This window comes from Capricornis sumatraensis, chromosome 13 (assembly GCF_032405125.1).
Source record: "Capricornis sumatraensis isolate serow.1 chromosome 13, serow.2, whole genome shotgun sequence".
Lineage (NCBI taxonomy): Eukaryota > Metazoa > Chordata > Mammalia > Artiodactyla > Bovidae > Capricornis > Capricornis sumatraensis.
In genome coordinates this window covers 51,589,171-51,604,830 of record NC_091081.1, presented here as the reverse complement: position 1 = coordinate 51,604,830, position 15,660 = coordinate 51,589,171, and the positions used below count along the sequence as shown (strand labels likewise).

The window sequence follows — 15,660 nt, the reverse complement described above, 5'->3', positions numbered from 1 at the left end:
TTTGAGTCAGAGAAAAAACATATCTCCCTTGTCCTTACATTTCAGTTTGCTTTTAGCTTTAAAAGGCAAGCAAGGGAACTCCCTAGTGGTCCAGGATTAGGACTCTGCACTTTCACCACCAGGGCCTGGGTTCAGTCACTAGTTAGGGAACTAAGATCCCACAAGTCTCACAGCACAGCCAAAAATTTTTTTAATTTTAAAATTAAAAGAAGAAGAAGAAGAAAAGGCTGGCAATATTCCAGGTATTTGGATGATCGAAAATACCGGGCTGAGCTAGGTAGAGAACATGGAAAGTCTCTTTCCTATATGAGCATCAAGTTTTGTTTTGCTTTTAATAGTGAGAACCCCAGGGTTCTCCTATACCAAGGAAGTGATGAGGATAATGAGCTGGGGTTAGACCAGACGCTCTCATTGTGTTCCTTTGATCCCAGTGTTGGAGATACTGAAAAAGGTCATTTTGTGAGATTCAACTCTCTTACATTACAGAAAAGTGGATTTGGTGAAATTTAGCATTTGTATTAAAAATATTCAAGGTGACGATAGTGCTAGAACCAGTGGGTGAATAAGGCTCTCAAATTAACAAATGAATGAAAATGAGTTTCGTTTCCAATATTGGAAATGAAATGTTTGGAAAGCAGAAAAGAGAGAAAATGTGAGAATGTCCTTTACGCTCAGGAAAATCACTTGCTTATGTGAGGATTAGAGTGATAAGTGGCACCTAAGAGGTTAGCTCATACCAGGGTTAGTTGGTACACATAAGCACGGTACAACATAAGCACGTTAGTTGGGCAGGGCAGCAAAAGGTCAACAAGCACACGTACGAGAAGGTGGACAGGGTCTTCAGAGAGGACCCGAGAAGGCGTAATAATACTGCAGTGTGAATTTCTAAGTTCTTGTACTGGGGCTTCCCTGATGGCTCAGTGGTAAAGAATCTGCCTGCCAACACAGGAAACGTGTGTTCAATCTCTGGACTGGACGATCCCCTGGAGAGGGAAATGGCAGCCCACTCCAGTATTCTTGCCTGGGAAATGCCATGGATAGAGGAGCCTGAAGGGCTACAGTCCATGGGGTCACAAAAGAGTCAAACAGGACTTAGAGATTCAACAGCAACAACATGGTTGCCCTACAAAGTTTCTGTAAGATATAAAGGAACAAGGAAAGACTATAGGCTCTGTTACATTGTATCTTTATTGCTCTAAGTTCTACTCCTAGGCAGACTCTTCCTGAGGTATTTTCACATTATTAATAAAAGCAACAAGAACGAATGAAGAAGCAGTGTATTTCACAAGTTTCTTGTGTGCTGGCAGGGTGGTGGGAGCAGGTGTCCTCAGGTGAGCTGCAGGATCCTTCCTCTGCAGAGTGGACAAATGGTGGAGCTCTGTTAGGTGCAGGGGAACAGGAGGGAGCAGGCAAAGTCAAGGTCAGAAAGTGGAAGCACTGAGTTTCTAGAGATACGGATTTACAAGGGATTGTTCTGCTTTGGTATCTGTAGGAAGAATTAGCTGTGTGTAGGAGAAATAAGTTGATGGAGACTTTTCTGTTCATTTATTTATTCATTTGATGGTGCATCCTTGCTCCCTTCCCAAAACTGTGCTGTGTGGTAAGCGACTCAGTGGGCAGGTGCAGGGTCTGCCGGGGCTGCCCGAGGGGACCATCAAGCACAGGAAGGACTGCTAACTCAGGGAGGACCTTGAGGGTTTGGGGTCTTTCTTCCAGAAGGTCTGTTGGCCTTCAGGAGCTAGAGTAATTAGTTGAATAAGGCAGTAAAGGCCTGGCATGGGAAAGGAATGTTCTATCTTCCTATCTATGTATATATCTCTTTTATTATTATTTTTGGCTGTGGCGGGTCTTCACTGCTGTGTGGGCTTTCCCTCGTTGCAGTGAGCAGGGGCTACTCGTCTCTGTGTGAGGGCTTCTCACTGCAGGCTTCTCCTGTTGAGGAGCACTGGCTCTAGAGTGCTGGCGCAGTAGTTGTGACTCATAGGCTTTGTTGCTGCGTGGCATGGGGATCTTCCAGGACCAGGGATTGAACCAGTGTCCCTTGCATTGCAAGGCAGATTCTTAACCGCTGGACCACCAAGGGAGCCCTGTCTATGTATATATCAATCAGTCAGCAATTATGTATCATATGCGCATGCATGCATGCTCAGTTGCTTCAGTCGGGTCCGGCTCTGCAGCCCCATGCACTGTAGCCCATCAGGCTTCTCTGTCCATGGAATTCTCCAGACAAGAATACTGGAGTGGGTTGTCATGCCCTCATCCAGGGGATCTTCCCAGCCCAGGGTTGCAACCCATGTCTCCTGTGTCTCCTGCACTGCAGGTGGATTCCTTACCACTAAGCCACCAGGGAAGTCCATGTATCATATACAGAGGGATAAAGATAAGTGAAAACACAGAAAACTGTGAGTAGTCAGGAATTTATTTTGAGTCCTTACTCTCTTATACAAAGCCCATTATAGCCAAGCATAGAGGTTAAGAAAGTTGAAGTCAGACAGAAGTGGCTCTGGTCCCAGCTCCACTCCTTACTAATTTTGTGACCTTGAACCATTCATTTAATGTCTCTAGATCTCAGTTTTTCCCCTCTGTAACACAAGCATAATAATAATACTGACGTCACAGCACAAAACCAGGTTTGCTACACAAAATCACCTTGCATGATGCTGGTATGTGGTATGTACTTTAGTAAATACTGACTTGCTGTCATTACAGCTTTTGTTTTATTCATTCATTCCTCTTCTGGAGGAAGCTTCAGTTTAGAAATGTGTTCAGGTCACTGTTCATGAATGATGGAGCCTCCAGGCCTGTCTGGAGGTGGGTGTCTGAGGGAAGCTGGAGGAGAAGGCAAGACCAGACCTCAAAGAGCTCAGGACATTGAACTTTATCCCAGAGGAAGCCTCTCAGGACCCTTAAGGTCAGGAACAACAAGTTCAGATTTGCATTTTAGAAAGATGATTCTGGCAGCAAGGTTCAGGTTTAGAGATGGCAGTGGTAGCATCTGAAGGCCCGGCTGGGGGGCAGGGTTGGGGTGGGGGCACCAGGACCACATGCAGGTGGGAGCAATGTGGTAGGCTGAACTGGAGCTTTTAAATGAAGCGGGAGATGCTGGTGGGAGGTGAGGAGAGGGAGTGAGCAAGTGGGAGGGATTCGGCTGCTCCAGGGTTTCTGGCTGCAGCTGACTGGGGAGAGGGCAGTACCTCGGACCAAGATGGGGATCCCAGAGGCAGGAGCTTGAGCGCAGTAAGCTTGGGGTGCCTGTGAGACTCTGGGGGGCAGTGTCCACGTGGCAGCCAGACGTAGAGATGCAGAGTCAGGAGTCCAGCTGGGGTTGCAGATGTTCCGTTGAGTGTTGAAAGTGTGGGTGGCAGCGACAGCATTCAGGTGATCCTTGCACACCTCCAAGCACACTCTCTCCCCGCCAGGCAGAGAGGCAGAAAGGCAGCCAAGGTCACCACTTCCAGGGCTTTACACTCAAGTCCAAGGAGGAGACACCAAGCAAGACAAAGGAAAACTGTAAGTTCAGCTGTTGCTGAGTGCTAGCAGTATAATGGTAAACTGCAAGGCAGCTGACGCATTGACAATCTTTCATGAAGAGCTATGGAAACATTCATTAAAAAAAAAAAAAAAACACCTGTACAATTAAGCAAGATTATTATGAGTTATTGTAACCTCATAAGGCAGACTTATTTCACCATAGGAAGAAACCATGATGTTCTAAGAATAGAAGAGAAAAAGACAATTACCCAAGACTGGGAGAACCTTTAAGTAGGTCAGCCTTTAAGAGGGAAGCACTTAGGTAAGAGGAAGAAGTAAAAATGAGCAGATATTCAGAGATGGGATAAAAGGCAAGTTCAGAAATTCTGAGTTTAATCAGGAAGACAGGAACATGGGAACATGAAGACACTGTACTGCTTTCTTCATGGAAACACGTGCAGATGAGGACGTGATGCACACTGCCCTTTGAGCGTGGGTACTGGCGAGGGTCACCTGCCAGGCAGGCGAGGGGCTCCAGCAGTGAGGTGAAGGTCCCAGTGACTCACAGGCACTCCTTGTGGGGAAGACCCCACAGATGTGCAGAACAAGCTGCTACAGAGTGGAATGGGTAGGAAGGAGGAGGAGGGGGACAGTCAGAGAACATGGGGATGGGGGTATTCATTTAGATGGAGGGACCAACCAGTCAGCACTTCTAGGCCTGTTCCCAGATGACCCTCAAAGTGAAGCAAAATCAAGTGTGGTGTATAGAAAGTTTGAGACCCACTGAGTTAAGTACTAAGATAGCAAATCAGCCTTGGCAGCCAGAGCCCATGGGTGGGTGGCTGCAGTAGGTGAGTTTTTTCCAGGAGACGCATAGAGAGGGAGTGGAAGGCTTTGGGGGAGGTGGCCAGTGGGTCCTCTTTTGTCAGCATCACCCTGGGGAAAGATACCAGACGCCGAGGTGATAGCTCTGGCTCACCAGCTGGTCCCCGAGCAGTGAGGAAAGGGAGCTAGGGAATAAGTTGGGAGTAAAGTGTCTTGTGTTAAAGCATGCCAGCTCCTCCCAGAGCCCTGGCTCAGGGCCCATCCAGAGCCCCAAAGCCTGTGGTGGTTTCATCCTACTCATCCTTGGATGTGAAGCTGCTGAGAGTGAAACCCAGGGTGACCCAGAACTGACGGGAAGCAGAAACCAATGCTCTGCTGTCAAAGTGCAATCTCCTGCTTGCCCTTGGGGATCCTCGCCTTCCCAGAAGAACAGAGGACCACAGAGACCTAGGGAAGAAACAGTTATGGGAACATGACCCAGGAGATGGGAGCTGCGTCGGGGAGGGGACGCCTCGAGTGTCTGTTCATCACATGACCCCAGCCCCTTTTGCTAAAGTCCTGTTGATTTTAAGTTGTCCCTGGCATAAAGGAATGGAATGATTGGTTTGGTGAATTGAAATATGGGCTTATGAGAGAAGGGACTGGACAGAGCCTGGTAAATGCAGACTCTCAACCTGCCTCAGACCTGGAGGCAGAGGACACTGACCTGTCTGCGAGTGCCTTCCACACACATTGACGTCACCTCAGCAGGTGATATGGGGCCTGGGGTTCTGAAATCTGCCTGGTGATCTGAATGCCCCTGGGCCTGACCCCAGGGCCCCGGAGTAAAATCTCTGAGCCTGAGGAAGACATCAGTCATACAGTCAGCTTCCTAGAGCTTCTCCAGTTTTCAGAACCCTGTGTTAAGGTCTTTTTTGTTTGTTCGTTTATTTTTCGGCTGTGCTATATGCTTTGTGGGATCTTAGTTCCCTGACCAGGAATTGAACCCGTGTCCTCCACAGTGAAAGTGTGGAGTCCTAACCAGTGAACCAGCAGGGAATTCCCCAGGGTAATATTCTCTGTAGTATGTTTTTACTGGCAATTACAGAGTACCTAATTCTTTTTCTCTTTTCCCTTTCCACCAGGCACTGGGAAATCACGAATTTGATAATGGTGTGGAAGGCCTGATTGATCCACTACTCAAAAAGGTCAATTTTTCAATTCTGAGCGCAAACATTAAAGCCAAGGGGCCTCTAGCGTCTAAAATTTCAGGACTTTATTCACCATATAAAATTCTTCCTGTTGGTAATGAAGTTGTGGGGATTGTTGGATACACTTCAAAGGAAACCCCTTTCCTCTCAAATCCAGGTATTCGCTTCTTTTACAGCACTCATTGCTTGAAAATAGGTGCCACTAAATCAGAGTGTGGCATTATTTTTCTGGATGATTGGTTAAAGTAGGAACAGTGTGTGGTGTTGGACACATGTGGATGACATTGAAACACCGATCTAGTGGTTTCCAGCTGCCCTAAGTAACTTCTTAAAGACCCTTGCTTCCCTGCTCAGTGAATTGTTGACACCAACAGTAACATTGCTTAATTCAGCACATTCAGAATTTGATGAGAGGGCCATTTATATCCAGTGCTGACGTCAGAAGGAGTCATTTATTGGAAAATGAGAGTCACATAACTTACTCCCTTTGTTCTTTGGAACCAGGGACCCCAGAGCCAGGGTTTTACCTTGTCTTCCTTTTTTCTAGTATGATTATTCTATGTCTAGTTAGCTCCCTTTTTCATTATCTCTTGTTTTAACGGCTTTGTTATATCTGGCTTTCTGGGAGATATATACATATATATATTCTTGAATGGTCTTGTGTGTGTATATACAACAGACATATATGCATATCTGCTATAGCCATATATACACACACATATATCTGTATAACCCGAAGACCATTCAAAAAACATTTTTGAGCCACTTTTACAGGAATGGTTTGGCAGTGAAAACAAAAAGATGTTTTTCCTAAATTGCAAGTGAGTCACTCAGTCATGTCAGACTCTTTGCAGACCCATGGACTATAGTCCGCCAGCCTCCTCTGTCTGTGGGATCCTCCAGGCAAGAATACTGGAGTGGGTTGTCATTTCCTTCTCCAGGGGATCTTCCCCACCCAGGGATCAAACCCACATCTCTTTGCATCTCCTGTATTGGCAGGCAAATTCTTTACCAATGTGTCACCTGGGAAGATTTTTCTAAATTATCCAAGTCAGTTTTCTTTCCATATTTGAAGAAAAAAAGGAAACAAGGGTTTTGGGCAAGAACAAACTGATAAAGGAAGTCTTAGAAAACGACAGTTAGAAATGTCGTGTGTTTACTGTTGCTGTTGAAGTGGTTGCAGGCCATCAGAAACGACACAAAAGTCAATGCACTGGACCCTGAGTGGCTCAGGGGTAAGGAGAGGGTCCTGCGAGCTCGGAAGCAGGGCTGGGCTGCTCTCCACGGCTGGGGACCTGGGGTTCGTCAGGCACCCCAGGCACCAGGTGACATCTCTCCCCCAAGCCTTTGCACGTGGTCCATGGCTGTGGCTGAAATCATTGTGAAAATGCCACAGCAGGCGCCTGCAGACCTCATGAATTACTGGCTTTTGAAGAGCTATATGAGTGCTCTTCTGACTGAAAAGGATGTGGCCCCACTGGAGGTACCCAGTGCAGTCTTGGGCTTCTCTCCACCGCCAGCAAGGCTCTGGCCCTTCTGCCCCGCCACTTACAGCAAGGCGATCAGCCCTTCCCGGGTTCAGGGCACCTTCTGTCTGGGCCCCCTGGGGCTTTCCTGCCCAGAGGCGAGGGGGGCGATTGTACAGTGAACCAATCACCGATACGGGTGGGGCTGGGGCCCTGAGGCCCCGTTGCCGCAGGTCGCCCTCTGGTGAGACGCTCCTGCTGTGGGTCCCCAGCACCCCCGAAAATGCCTCCCCTGATCACATTTGTTCTCACTCTGGGCTTCCTTGGGAGCAGCCTGAGGACAGAGCTAGTCTGCTCTCAGTGACCATCTGGAACCTAATAGAGGGGCCAGCTCAGGTTCTCTGACTAAAGATGTGGACAGGTTGAATACCAGAATAGTTATGTGTCTCCATGATGTTCCATCCAGGGGGATTTGAGTTCATTAAAGGTAGAATCTAATTAAATGTCACTAACAAAGTCAGGGAGGGAGGGAAGAGGGTCTGGTGAGTGAAGGGCAGGATGGCCCTCCTTGGCCCCCTCTAAGGCGTGTGAAGAATTCTGGGGCAAAGGGCATTCCAGAAGTGAGGTCAGAGTCATCTGCTGGGACCCACGCTGCCAAGGGCAGGGACCTGCTTGGTGCCAGCACAGGGGGCTTCCCAGTGAAAGCTGTGGAATGAACACACGCGAGCAGGCGGGTGTGGGGCCACAATCCCAAAGTGGTAGGTGTTTAGTTTCCTGGAACATGGATTCTAAGAGAAAGCTGGAAAGTGGGGTGAGGACTGGATTGTTGGGCTGAGGAGTTCAGCATGATTTGGAGAAAAACATTCGTCCCTTCTTTCATAGTCAGCAATAAAGAGACTCCTCTAATGGTCCAATGGTTCACTTTCCCATGCAGGAGGTATGGGTTCCATCCCTGGTTGAGGAACTAACATCGCATGTGCCTCATGGCCAAAAAAACCAAAATGTAAAACAGACACTTCCCTGGTGGTTCAGACAGTAAAGAAACCACCTGCAACGTGGGAGACCTGGGTTCAGTTCCTGCGTTGGGAAGATCCCCTGAGAAGGAAATGGCAACCCAGTCCAGTTTTCTTGCCTGGAGAATCCCATGGACAGAGGAGCCTGGCGGGCTACAGTCCACAGGGTCACAAAGAGTTGGACACAACTGGGTGATTAAGCACAAAGCACAAAACAGATGCAATATTGTAACAAATTCAATAAAGACTTTAAAAATTCTTCTTAGAAATAGTCACCAATAAAAAGATAGAAGAGGGGGATGGTGGAGAGACAGGGGGCAGGGACTAGCCTTGCTGGGACTCTGATGGCACTTTACCAGGTTACAAAAGACGTGAGAGCTGAAAGGACCACACTCTTTCCAGCATCTCCCAGGAGAGAGGGGCTGCATCATGTAGGGACCAGTGCAGGAGCTGGGCAGGGGTGCAGCAGTGTCTCAGGGGACGCTTGCTTCTCCCAAGACCACAGGCTCGCAGCCTGGCTCCTCCTATAGATCTCTGGCCCCAGATATCCAGCCTCAATCCTTCAGTCCTGGTGGCCTGGGTGCCCACGGGCATAATTTCATTATTAGATAATGAAATTCCTCTCACTCCCTGGTGGCTCAGATGGTAAAGAATACCTGCAATGCAGGAGATGCAGGTTTAGTCCCTGGGTTGGGAAGATCCCTGAAGGAGGGCATGGCAACCCACTCCAGTATTCTTGCCTGGAGAATCCCATGGACAGAAGAGCCTGATGGGCTACAGTCTGTGGGGCTGCAAAGAGTCGGACATGACTGAGCGACTAACACTTGCACTTTTCCCTTCATATTATCCTGAAATAAATCCCATGCCTTCTGTATGTGGGATGATCAATCATGTGAGATTTCTGATGTGTTAGGAGAATACATTTCTTTGTCCTCAGAGGCCTTTCTCTTGACTTTTTGTTCTTTCCTGCCCACCACACTGAAGCAGAGGATGAAGCATAAGTCTCAGCAAACATCCATTCAGCTACTCATTCATTCATTCATTCCCTCTGGGAGCCTACCTCTGTTCCTGGCAGTGTTCTTGGCATCAGAGATACTGACCCCAAAAAGCCCTGCCCACTGGAGCTTCCCATTTAGTGGGAAAAGAAGTAGATGAGGAGAATGTTTAGTGCACCAGAAGGTGGTGAGTGCCACAGAGAGAAATCAAGCAGCAGGGTGGCATGGGGAGGGTGCGCCTCGTTGTTTTAAGCGGAGATCAGTGAGAGGATCAGTGTTGACACAGCACTGAGGGTGACCTGGGAACCTTGAGCTTCTTGGGGTGACTGGCAAGAATAATCAGATGATTCTTAATGGCTTCATGGCAGACAGTGAGGGCCAAGCTGTTAAACTCTTGATTTTTAAGAGTTAAAAATCAAGAGCTGCCCTGTGAGCTACTGGCAGCAATGCAGATCCCATCCACATCTGTGAACCACTTGTTTTCAGGCTGTTGGTCTGGGGTACCCCTGGCTTTACCATCAGCCTTGCTGCTTATTTTCCATGCTCTTTGGCCCAGATCATCTTAACTGATTTGAGGGACTCCAGAGTTCCCTCCTGGAACACACAGAGACCCCCAAACACCACAGCTTCAGAAGTGATATGTTTAACCATCTCACAGCTCCTTAGATGAATACTTTCCAAACTGGAGATAACAGACTCCTGGGTTTTGAAAAGTTGTTTGGAGACTGATTCAACTTTTGGCATTTTTGTTTTAGGGTTGGTTCCAGCATAAGGGAATCCAGATCCTCTGGAAGATCTGGAGTCACAGCTGGCTTGCTGTGACTTCAGGGCAGTGTATCTGTGTTTGTAGTCCTGTCTGCGCCAGTCAGAGCTGTAAGCCCTCCAGCCATGCTGGAGGGGGAGCCTGGTGGGCTTACCACACTGGGTAGTGCAAGCCTGCAGCACACAGCGCCAAGCTGTGCGATCACACCCACACTCGCCAGCCGCACTAGCAGGCAAGCTTCAGCTCCCACTGTGTAGGGGGTGAGCCTCCTGGGAGGGATGCAAGGCTCCCAGGGCCAGCAGTCCTCGGATGAGAACCCAGTCTAATCAGTGCTCAGCGATGCTGTAACACTGACCTTATCCGGTGGACAAGACAGTGTTGTCAATAGCGTCAATTCAAGGACTAGTCGCTGACAAGAGTTTCAAGTCTGAAGACTGATTGTGCTGAACTTGCAAACAAAGCCATACAGTAGCTAATCTTTTTTTTTTTTAAGTTTTATTGAGATATGATTGATCCACACTAGAGTGTATAGCATAATGACTTGGCATGTATACAGTGCAACATGTTTATGTGCTCAGGCGTGCTTTGTGTTGACCTAATGGAAGTCTGAATAAAAATACAAATAGATTAAAGAAATAGAGAGATTACAAATCTGAACCCTGCTCACAGTTTGAGATTGAACTCGAGCAACATAGTATCATCCGCAGCCTTAAACCAACAGGCAACCTTGTGTGTGTGTGTCTTAGACTCTCAGTCCTGTCTGACTCCTCGTGACCCCATAGACTGTAGCCTGCCAGGCTCCTCTGTCCCTGGAATTTTCCAGGCAAGAATACTGGAATGGGTTGCCATTTCCTTCTCCAAGGGATCTTCCCAACTCAGGGACTGAACCCAGATCTCTTACATTGCAGGCAGATTCTTTATCTTCTGAGTCACCAGGGAAGCCCCAGTGCAACTTACGGGAATGTAAGTGAGAATATTGGTGTGAATTTTTATTGGCTTTGTAGAGATATTACACTGAATTTATAAACAAGTTTTGGTCTTAAAAATTTAAGAACTTTAGGCAGTAAGGTGTTTTTACTTGATATGCTTATATAATAAGCAATATGATTTTTATAAAAGCTATTGTTGAGTAAGTGTCCATTTTATTTTCTTCCTTAGGAACGAATTTAGTATTCGAAGATGAAATCGCTGCATTGCAACCTGAAGTAGATAAGCTAAAAACTCTAAACGTGAACAAAATTATTGCACTGGGACACTCTGGTTTTGAAGTGGATAAACTCATTGCTCAGAAAGTGAAGGGCGTGGATGTGGTGGTGGGAGGACATTCCAACACGTTTCTCTACACAGGTAATGGTCCCGGGAGGGTTAGACAATATATGTTGATATAAAGTATAATGTGTATTAATACGTGTAATAATGTATATAAGTGATACACACTGAGTGATAATGTGTAAATCTTACTCAAAGAGACTTTTAAAAATTTTTTGTATTGAAATACAGTTGATTTACCACATTGGGTGGGAATAACTGCAGGCAGGTTGCAGACAAAATGTGAGTGTGATGAAGATGGTGAGGACGCTGACAGAGATGCCAGCTTTCTTAGTGCAGGTGACTTTGCCATCAAGCATCTGAGAGCCGCTTAAGTAATTCAAGACGGGGGAGTTGGCCAGACTGAGGATGCCAACACCAAGAAAACCCCCACTGGAGCAGGTCATCGGGCAACCCTGGGTGGAGGTTAAGACTCTGGGGTGGACGGTCTAGACTACTAACAAGGGGTGGGCTCCTGTCGGCCTGACCTCCCTCATTGCTAGGATGAGGGTCAGTTATAAAGCATTGCTGTGGCTTCATGTGTGTGTGAGTGGATGTTGGTGAAGTGCCTCAGAACAGGGCCTGGAGCTTAGGTTCTCTCTTCGGTCATGTCCCGGCTCTGGAATAAGACACCCTCCTGGGTCTTTTCTTAGCTTCCCTCTGAGGCAGCATCAGCGCCTCAGGACACACAGTAAGAACTAGATGCATCCCACCCCTGCATCTGGCAGAGCAGTGGCTTCAGGGTCGTTTGACTGTGATCCATAGTAAGAAGGGTGTTGCTCACGAGGACCCAATGCATGCTCACACACACACGCGTGCACTGAGTGAAACATTTCCCAAGGCACCTGGGGTGCGCCCTGATATTTTCTGTTCTGTTTCACCTTTTTTAATTCATTGGCTGTGCTGGGTCTTCATTGCTGCGACAGGGCTTTCTCTAGCTGTGGCCGCGAGCAGGGGCTGCTCACTAGGCGCAGTGCTCAGGCTTCTCACTGTGGTGGCCTCTCTTGTGGTGAAGCACAGGCTCTAGAGCGTGTGGGTCCAGTAGTTTTGACATGAGTGTTTAGTTGCTCTGGGGCATGTGGGATCTTCCTGGACCAAGGATTGAACCCATGACCCCTGCATTGGCAGGCGAATTCTTAACCACGGGAACTCCAGGGAAAACGTCTACTCTTTCACTTTTTAAGTGCCAATTACCACCCACTTAATTAATTGCTTCATATTATAGCTAGGCTATATTTTGAATAGCTGAGTTTTCAATGAGCTACGGCCAAATGGGCAAGAAGAATTAAAGGAATCCGATGCCACCTCTCAGATGTTGAAGGCATTGCCACACTCCCTCTGACTTGCCTTAGACCCTCTGAAGGCCCAGCCATCATCTGCAGCCTTGGTACACAGCCGTCAGTCAGTGAGCCCTGCTGGGCCTGAAAAGGCTGAATGGCTGTGCTCTGCCTGCCATTAATTCTGCAGCCTGTTGTTTTGTTCCTGTCACTTTGATTGCAGCCAGTGAGATCCTGCAAAAGAGAATGTGTCTTCTGCTAAGGAGATGATAAATGATGAATGACTGGATGAAAGAAAGATTTGGGGATAAAAATTACACTATTTTTCTACAAACTTTGAAGTAGATAATTACAGGCTTGAGAAAAAACTACCTGTAGAGTTAGTATTTTATCTCCCATTTCATGATTGCTTACCAAGATTAAATTGTTCTCATGAAAATGTTCAATTCGGACACTCATCATTGTGAAGAATGAGCTTAACAATTAAAGGGAATTCTAGGACACAATAGGAAATGAGATATGTTTGCTTCTTTAAATAAATTTTCCCAACCTTAAAAAGCAAACAGAAAACACAGCCCTTCACTACATTGGCTTGAGAATTAGCATAAAGTTAGGAATGCCCTAGCGACCCAGTGGTTAGAACTCTGTACTTTCACCACTAAGGGCCTGGGTTCAATTCCTGCTCCAGGAACTAAGGTCCAACAAGCCAAGAAAAAGACAAAAGAATTAGCATAAAGTTAGATATGCTTGATTAATCAAATTAGGGTTAAAATAATGCATCATTTCCTAGAGAAGGAAATGGCAACCCACTCCAGTATTCATGCCTGGAGAATCGCATGGCCAGAGGAGCCTGGAGGGCTACAGTCCATGGGGTCACAAGGAGTCGGACACAACTGAACAACTAAATAACAACATCATTTGTGATCTTAAGTCTCCTGAGAGCCATTTCAGCACACACAAGACCCAACACACACACTCACACACTCACCTAAAACAGTTTCACAAAGTGTCTAGATTGTACCTGATGTTTTATGTTCTGTTGTTTAATTCTTTTAAATGCTGTAACCACTTACTAAAGAGGTTTGTCTTGTCCATATTTTTTAAAACTCAGCTTTAAATGAGGCAGGCCAAAATGGCCCAAACAGTGCATAAACAGTTTCCCTCCGAATACTGAACACCACTGCAGGTGCTTTGGATGACAGCCACCATGCATGTGCAGACCAGACCACCCTGGTATTGCCTCACCATGCTTATGCCAGGATGAAGACGAGAGAACTTTCCTGACCAGCTTTGCAAAATGTCAGGGTTACAAGGATGAGGGCTAGAATGCAGATGTCTTCTCTAAAGGAATTAAACCCTAGAGATATGAGCTGGTCTGTGCATTTGCCTTGGGAGAAAAAAAGAGGTAAAGTACGTTCAGACTGAAAGATGTGGCAGGTGTGACAGAGGACTCCTCCGTGTGTGACCCTTGAAAGCAGACAGGCTCCTAAGAGGCTGTGGCTCTGTGTGCCTCCCACTATTTTAACTGTAGTTTGAATCATGCAAGTCTGTCTGGTTAGCTGTGGCTTTGGTGAGTGTAGGTATCTGTTTCTCCATCTGCAGAGTTAAAGAGTTACAAGTTTTAAGTCTACAATCCCTTCTGTTCAGAGATTCTTATCCTATCAACTTGTGACTGTCACCTCTTTTTCAGCAACTTCACTTCTGGAGTCGCAGGCTGATGAGACCTAGTCATCATCCTGAATTGCTCATCCCCACAACCCCACTCACTCTTCCCCATAAGGCGCTCTTACCTCATTCTTCAGCAAGCTGCCTACAGCCTCACTGAAACCTCAGTCTGGTGAACCCTCCACCCTTCCCAGCCCAGCAGGCAGCACTTCTCTTCCTTAGCCTGGGAACACTCATTGCACTCACCACCAGGTCTCTAGCTGATTCAAGGAAGACAGGTGCCCAGAACTGTTGAGTGAATGCCAACAGATGTGGCTCCTTTAAAAATAACATTTCTTTGGAATTCCCTTGCAGTCCAGTGGTTAGGACTCTGCAGGGGACCCAGGTTCAATCCCTGGTTGGGGAACTAAGATTCTACATGCCATGTAGCACAGCCCCCACCCCACCCCACACACCCCCAAAAAATTTTTTTAAGCAAGATTTCTTTATTTGAAGTGTTTTTTTCATTAAGTACCTAATTTGTGTTGCTTCTGGATTTCATCACACATTTCAAATACGAAATCCAAGCCTTGTCATTGACTTGAGAGAACATAAGTGATTTTAATGCACACAGTATTTTGTTCTCAAAATAAAAGAAGTTCATAGTTTTAAGTATAAACAAAACCATGAAGGCTAGTGTTCGTTCTTCCCACTGCAGCCAGCAGCCGGGTATGCACTGTGCAGGGGTGGACCCATCCCTGCTTCATTAGAATAAGTGAAAGAGCGCAAGAGATTTGGTTATGCTTTGCAATCATTGTTCATGTCACCATTGCTTTTCACTCTTGTAGTTTAGATAATCTTGCCTTTTAGAACAAAAAAGGAGTCTTTTTACTTACTACACCTGCACGATATGGAAACACTCTTCAACAAAGAACACTTCCTTTGGGCATCCATAGAACTGAGGATGTGTGGCTTTGAGTGAACTGGAAGAACCAGCCACAGGGCAGAGGTATGGCTGGTAGCTTCAGAGATGATGGCCACCAGGCACAGGGACTCACTCCTTCTGGGGGTCACTACTCAGGACCCCTCAGTCAACTTCCAGTCTCAGCAACAGCATCCTTCACAGAGCGAAACCAGAGCCTTCTGGCTAATGATTTTTGCAGCCACATAACACAGAAATGGTATGGACCTAACAGAAGTAGAAGATATTAAGAGGTGGCAAGAATACACAGAAGAACTGTACAAAAAAGATCTTCACGACCAAGATAATCATGATGGTGTGATCACTCACCTAGAGCCAGACATCCTGGAATGTGAAGTCAAGTGGGCCTTAGAAAGCATCACTACTAACAAAGCTAGTGGAGGTGATGGCATTGAGCTATTTCAAATCCTGAAAGATGATGCTGTGAAAGTTCCGCACTCAATATGCCAGCAAATTTGGAAAACTCAGCAGTGGCCACAGGACTGGAAAAGGTCAGTTTTCATTCCAATCCCTAAGAAATGCAATGCCAAAGAATGCTCAAACTACCACACAATTGCACTCATCTCACACGCTAGCAAAGTAATGCTCAAAATTCTCCAAGCCAGACTTGAGCAATACATGAACTGTGAACTTCCAGATGTTCAAGCTGGTTTTAGAAAAGGCAGAGGAACCAGAGATCAAATTGCCAACATCTGCTGGATCATTGAAAAAGCAAGGGAGTTCCAG

At 46.7% G+C, this 15,660-nt stretch overlaps 1 protein-coding gene across 3 annotated transcripts in view; it reads left to right on the top strand.

Moving 5' to 3' along the window:
* Positions 1–15,660, top strand: part of NT5E (5'-nucleotidase ecto) — a 67,312-nt gene that overhangs the window by 24,879 nt on the left and 26,773 nt on the right. For all 3 annotated transcript variants that reach the window (XM_068984853.1, XM_068984852.1, XM_068984854.1), the window contains exons 2-3: positions 5,421–5,643; positions 10,882–11,070. In XM_068984853.1, coding sequence (XP_068840954.1) covers positions 5,421–5,643; positions 10,882–11,070 — 412 coding nt within the window. The remainder of the gene's footprint in view (positions 1–5,420; positions 5,644–10,881; positions 11,071–15,660) is intronic.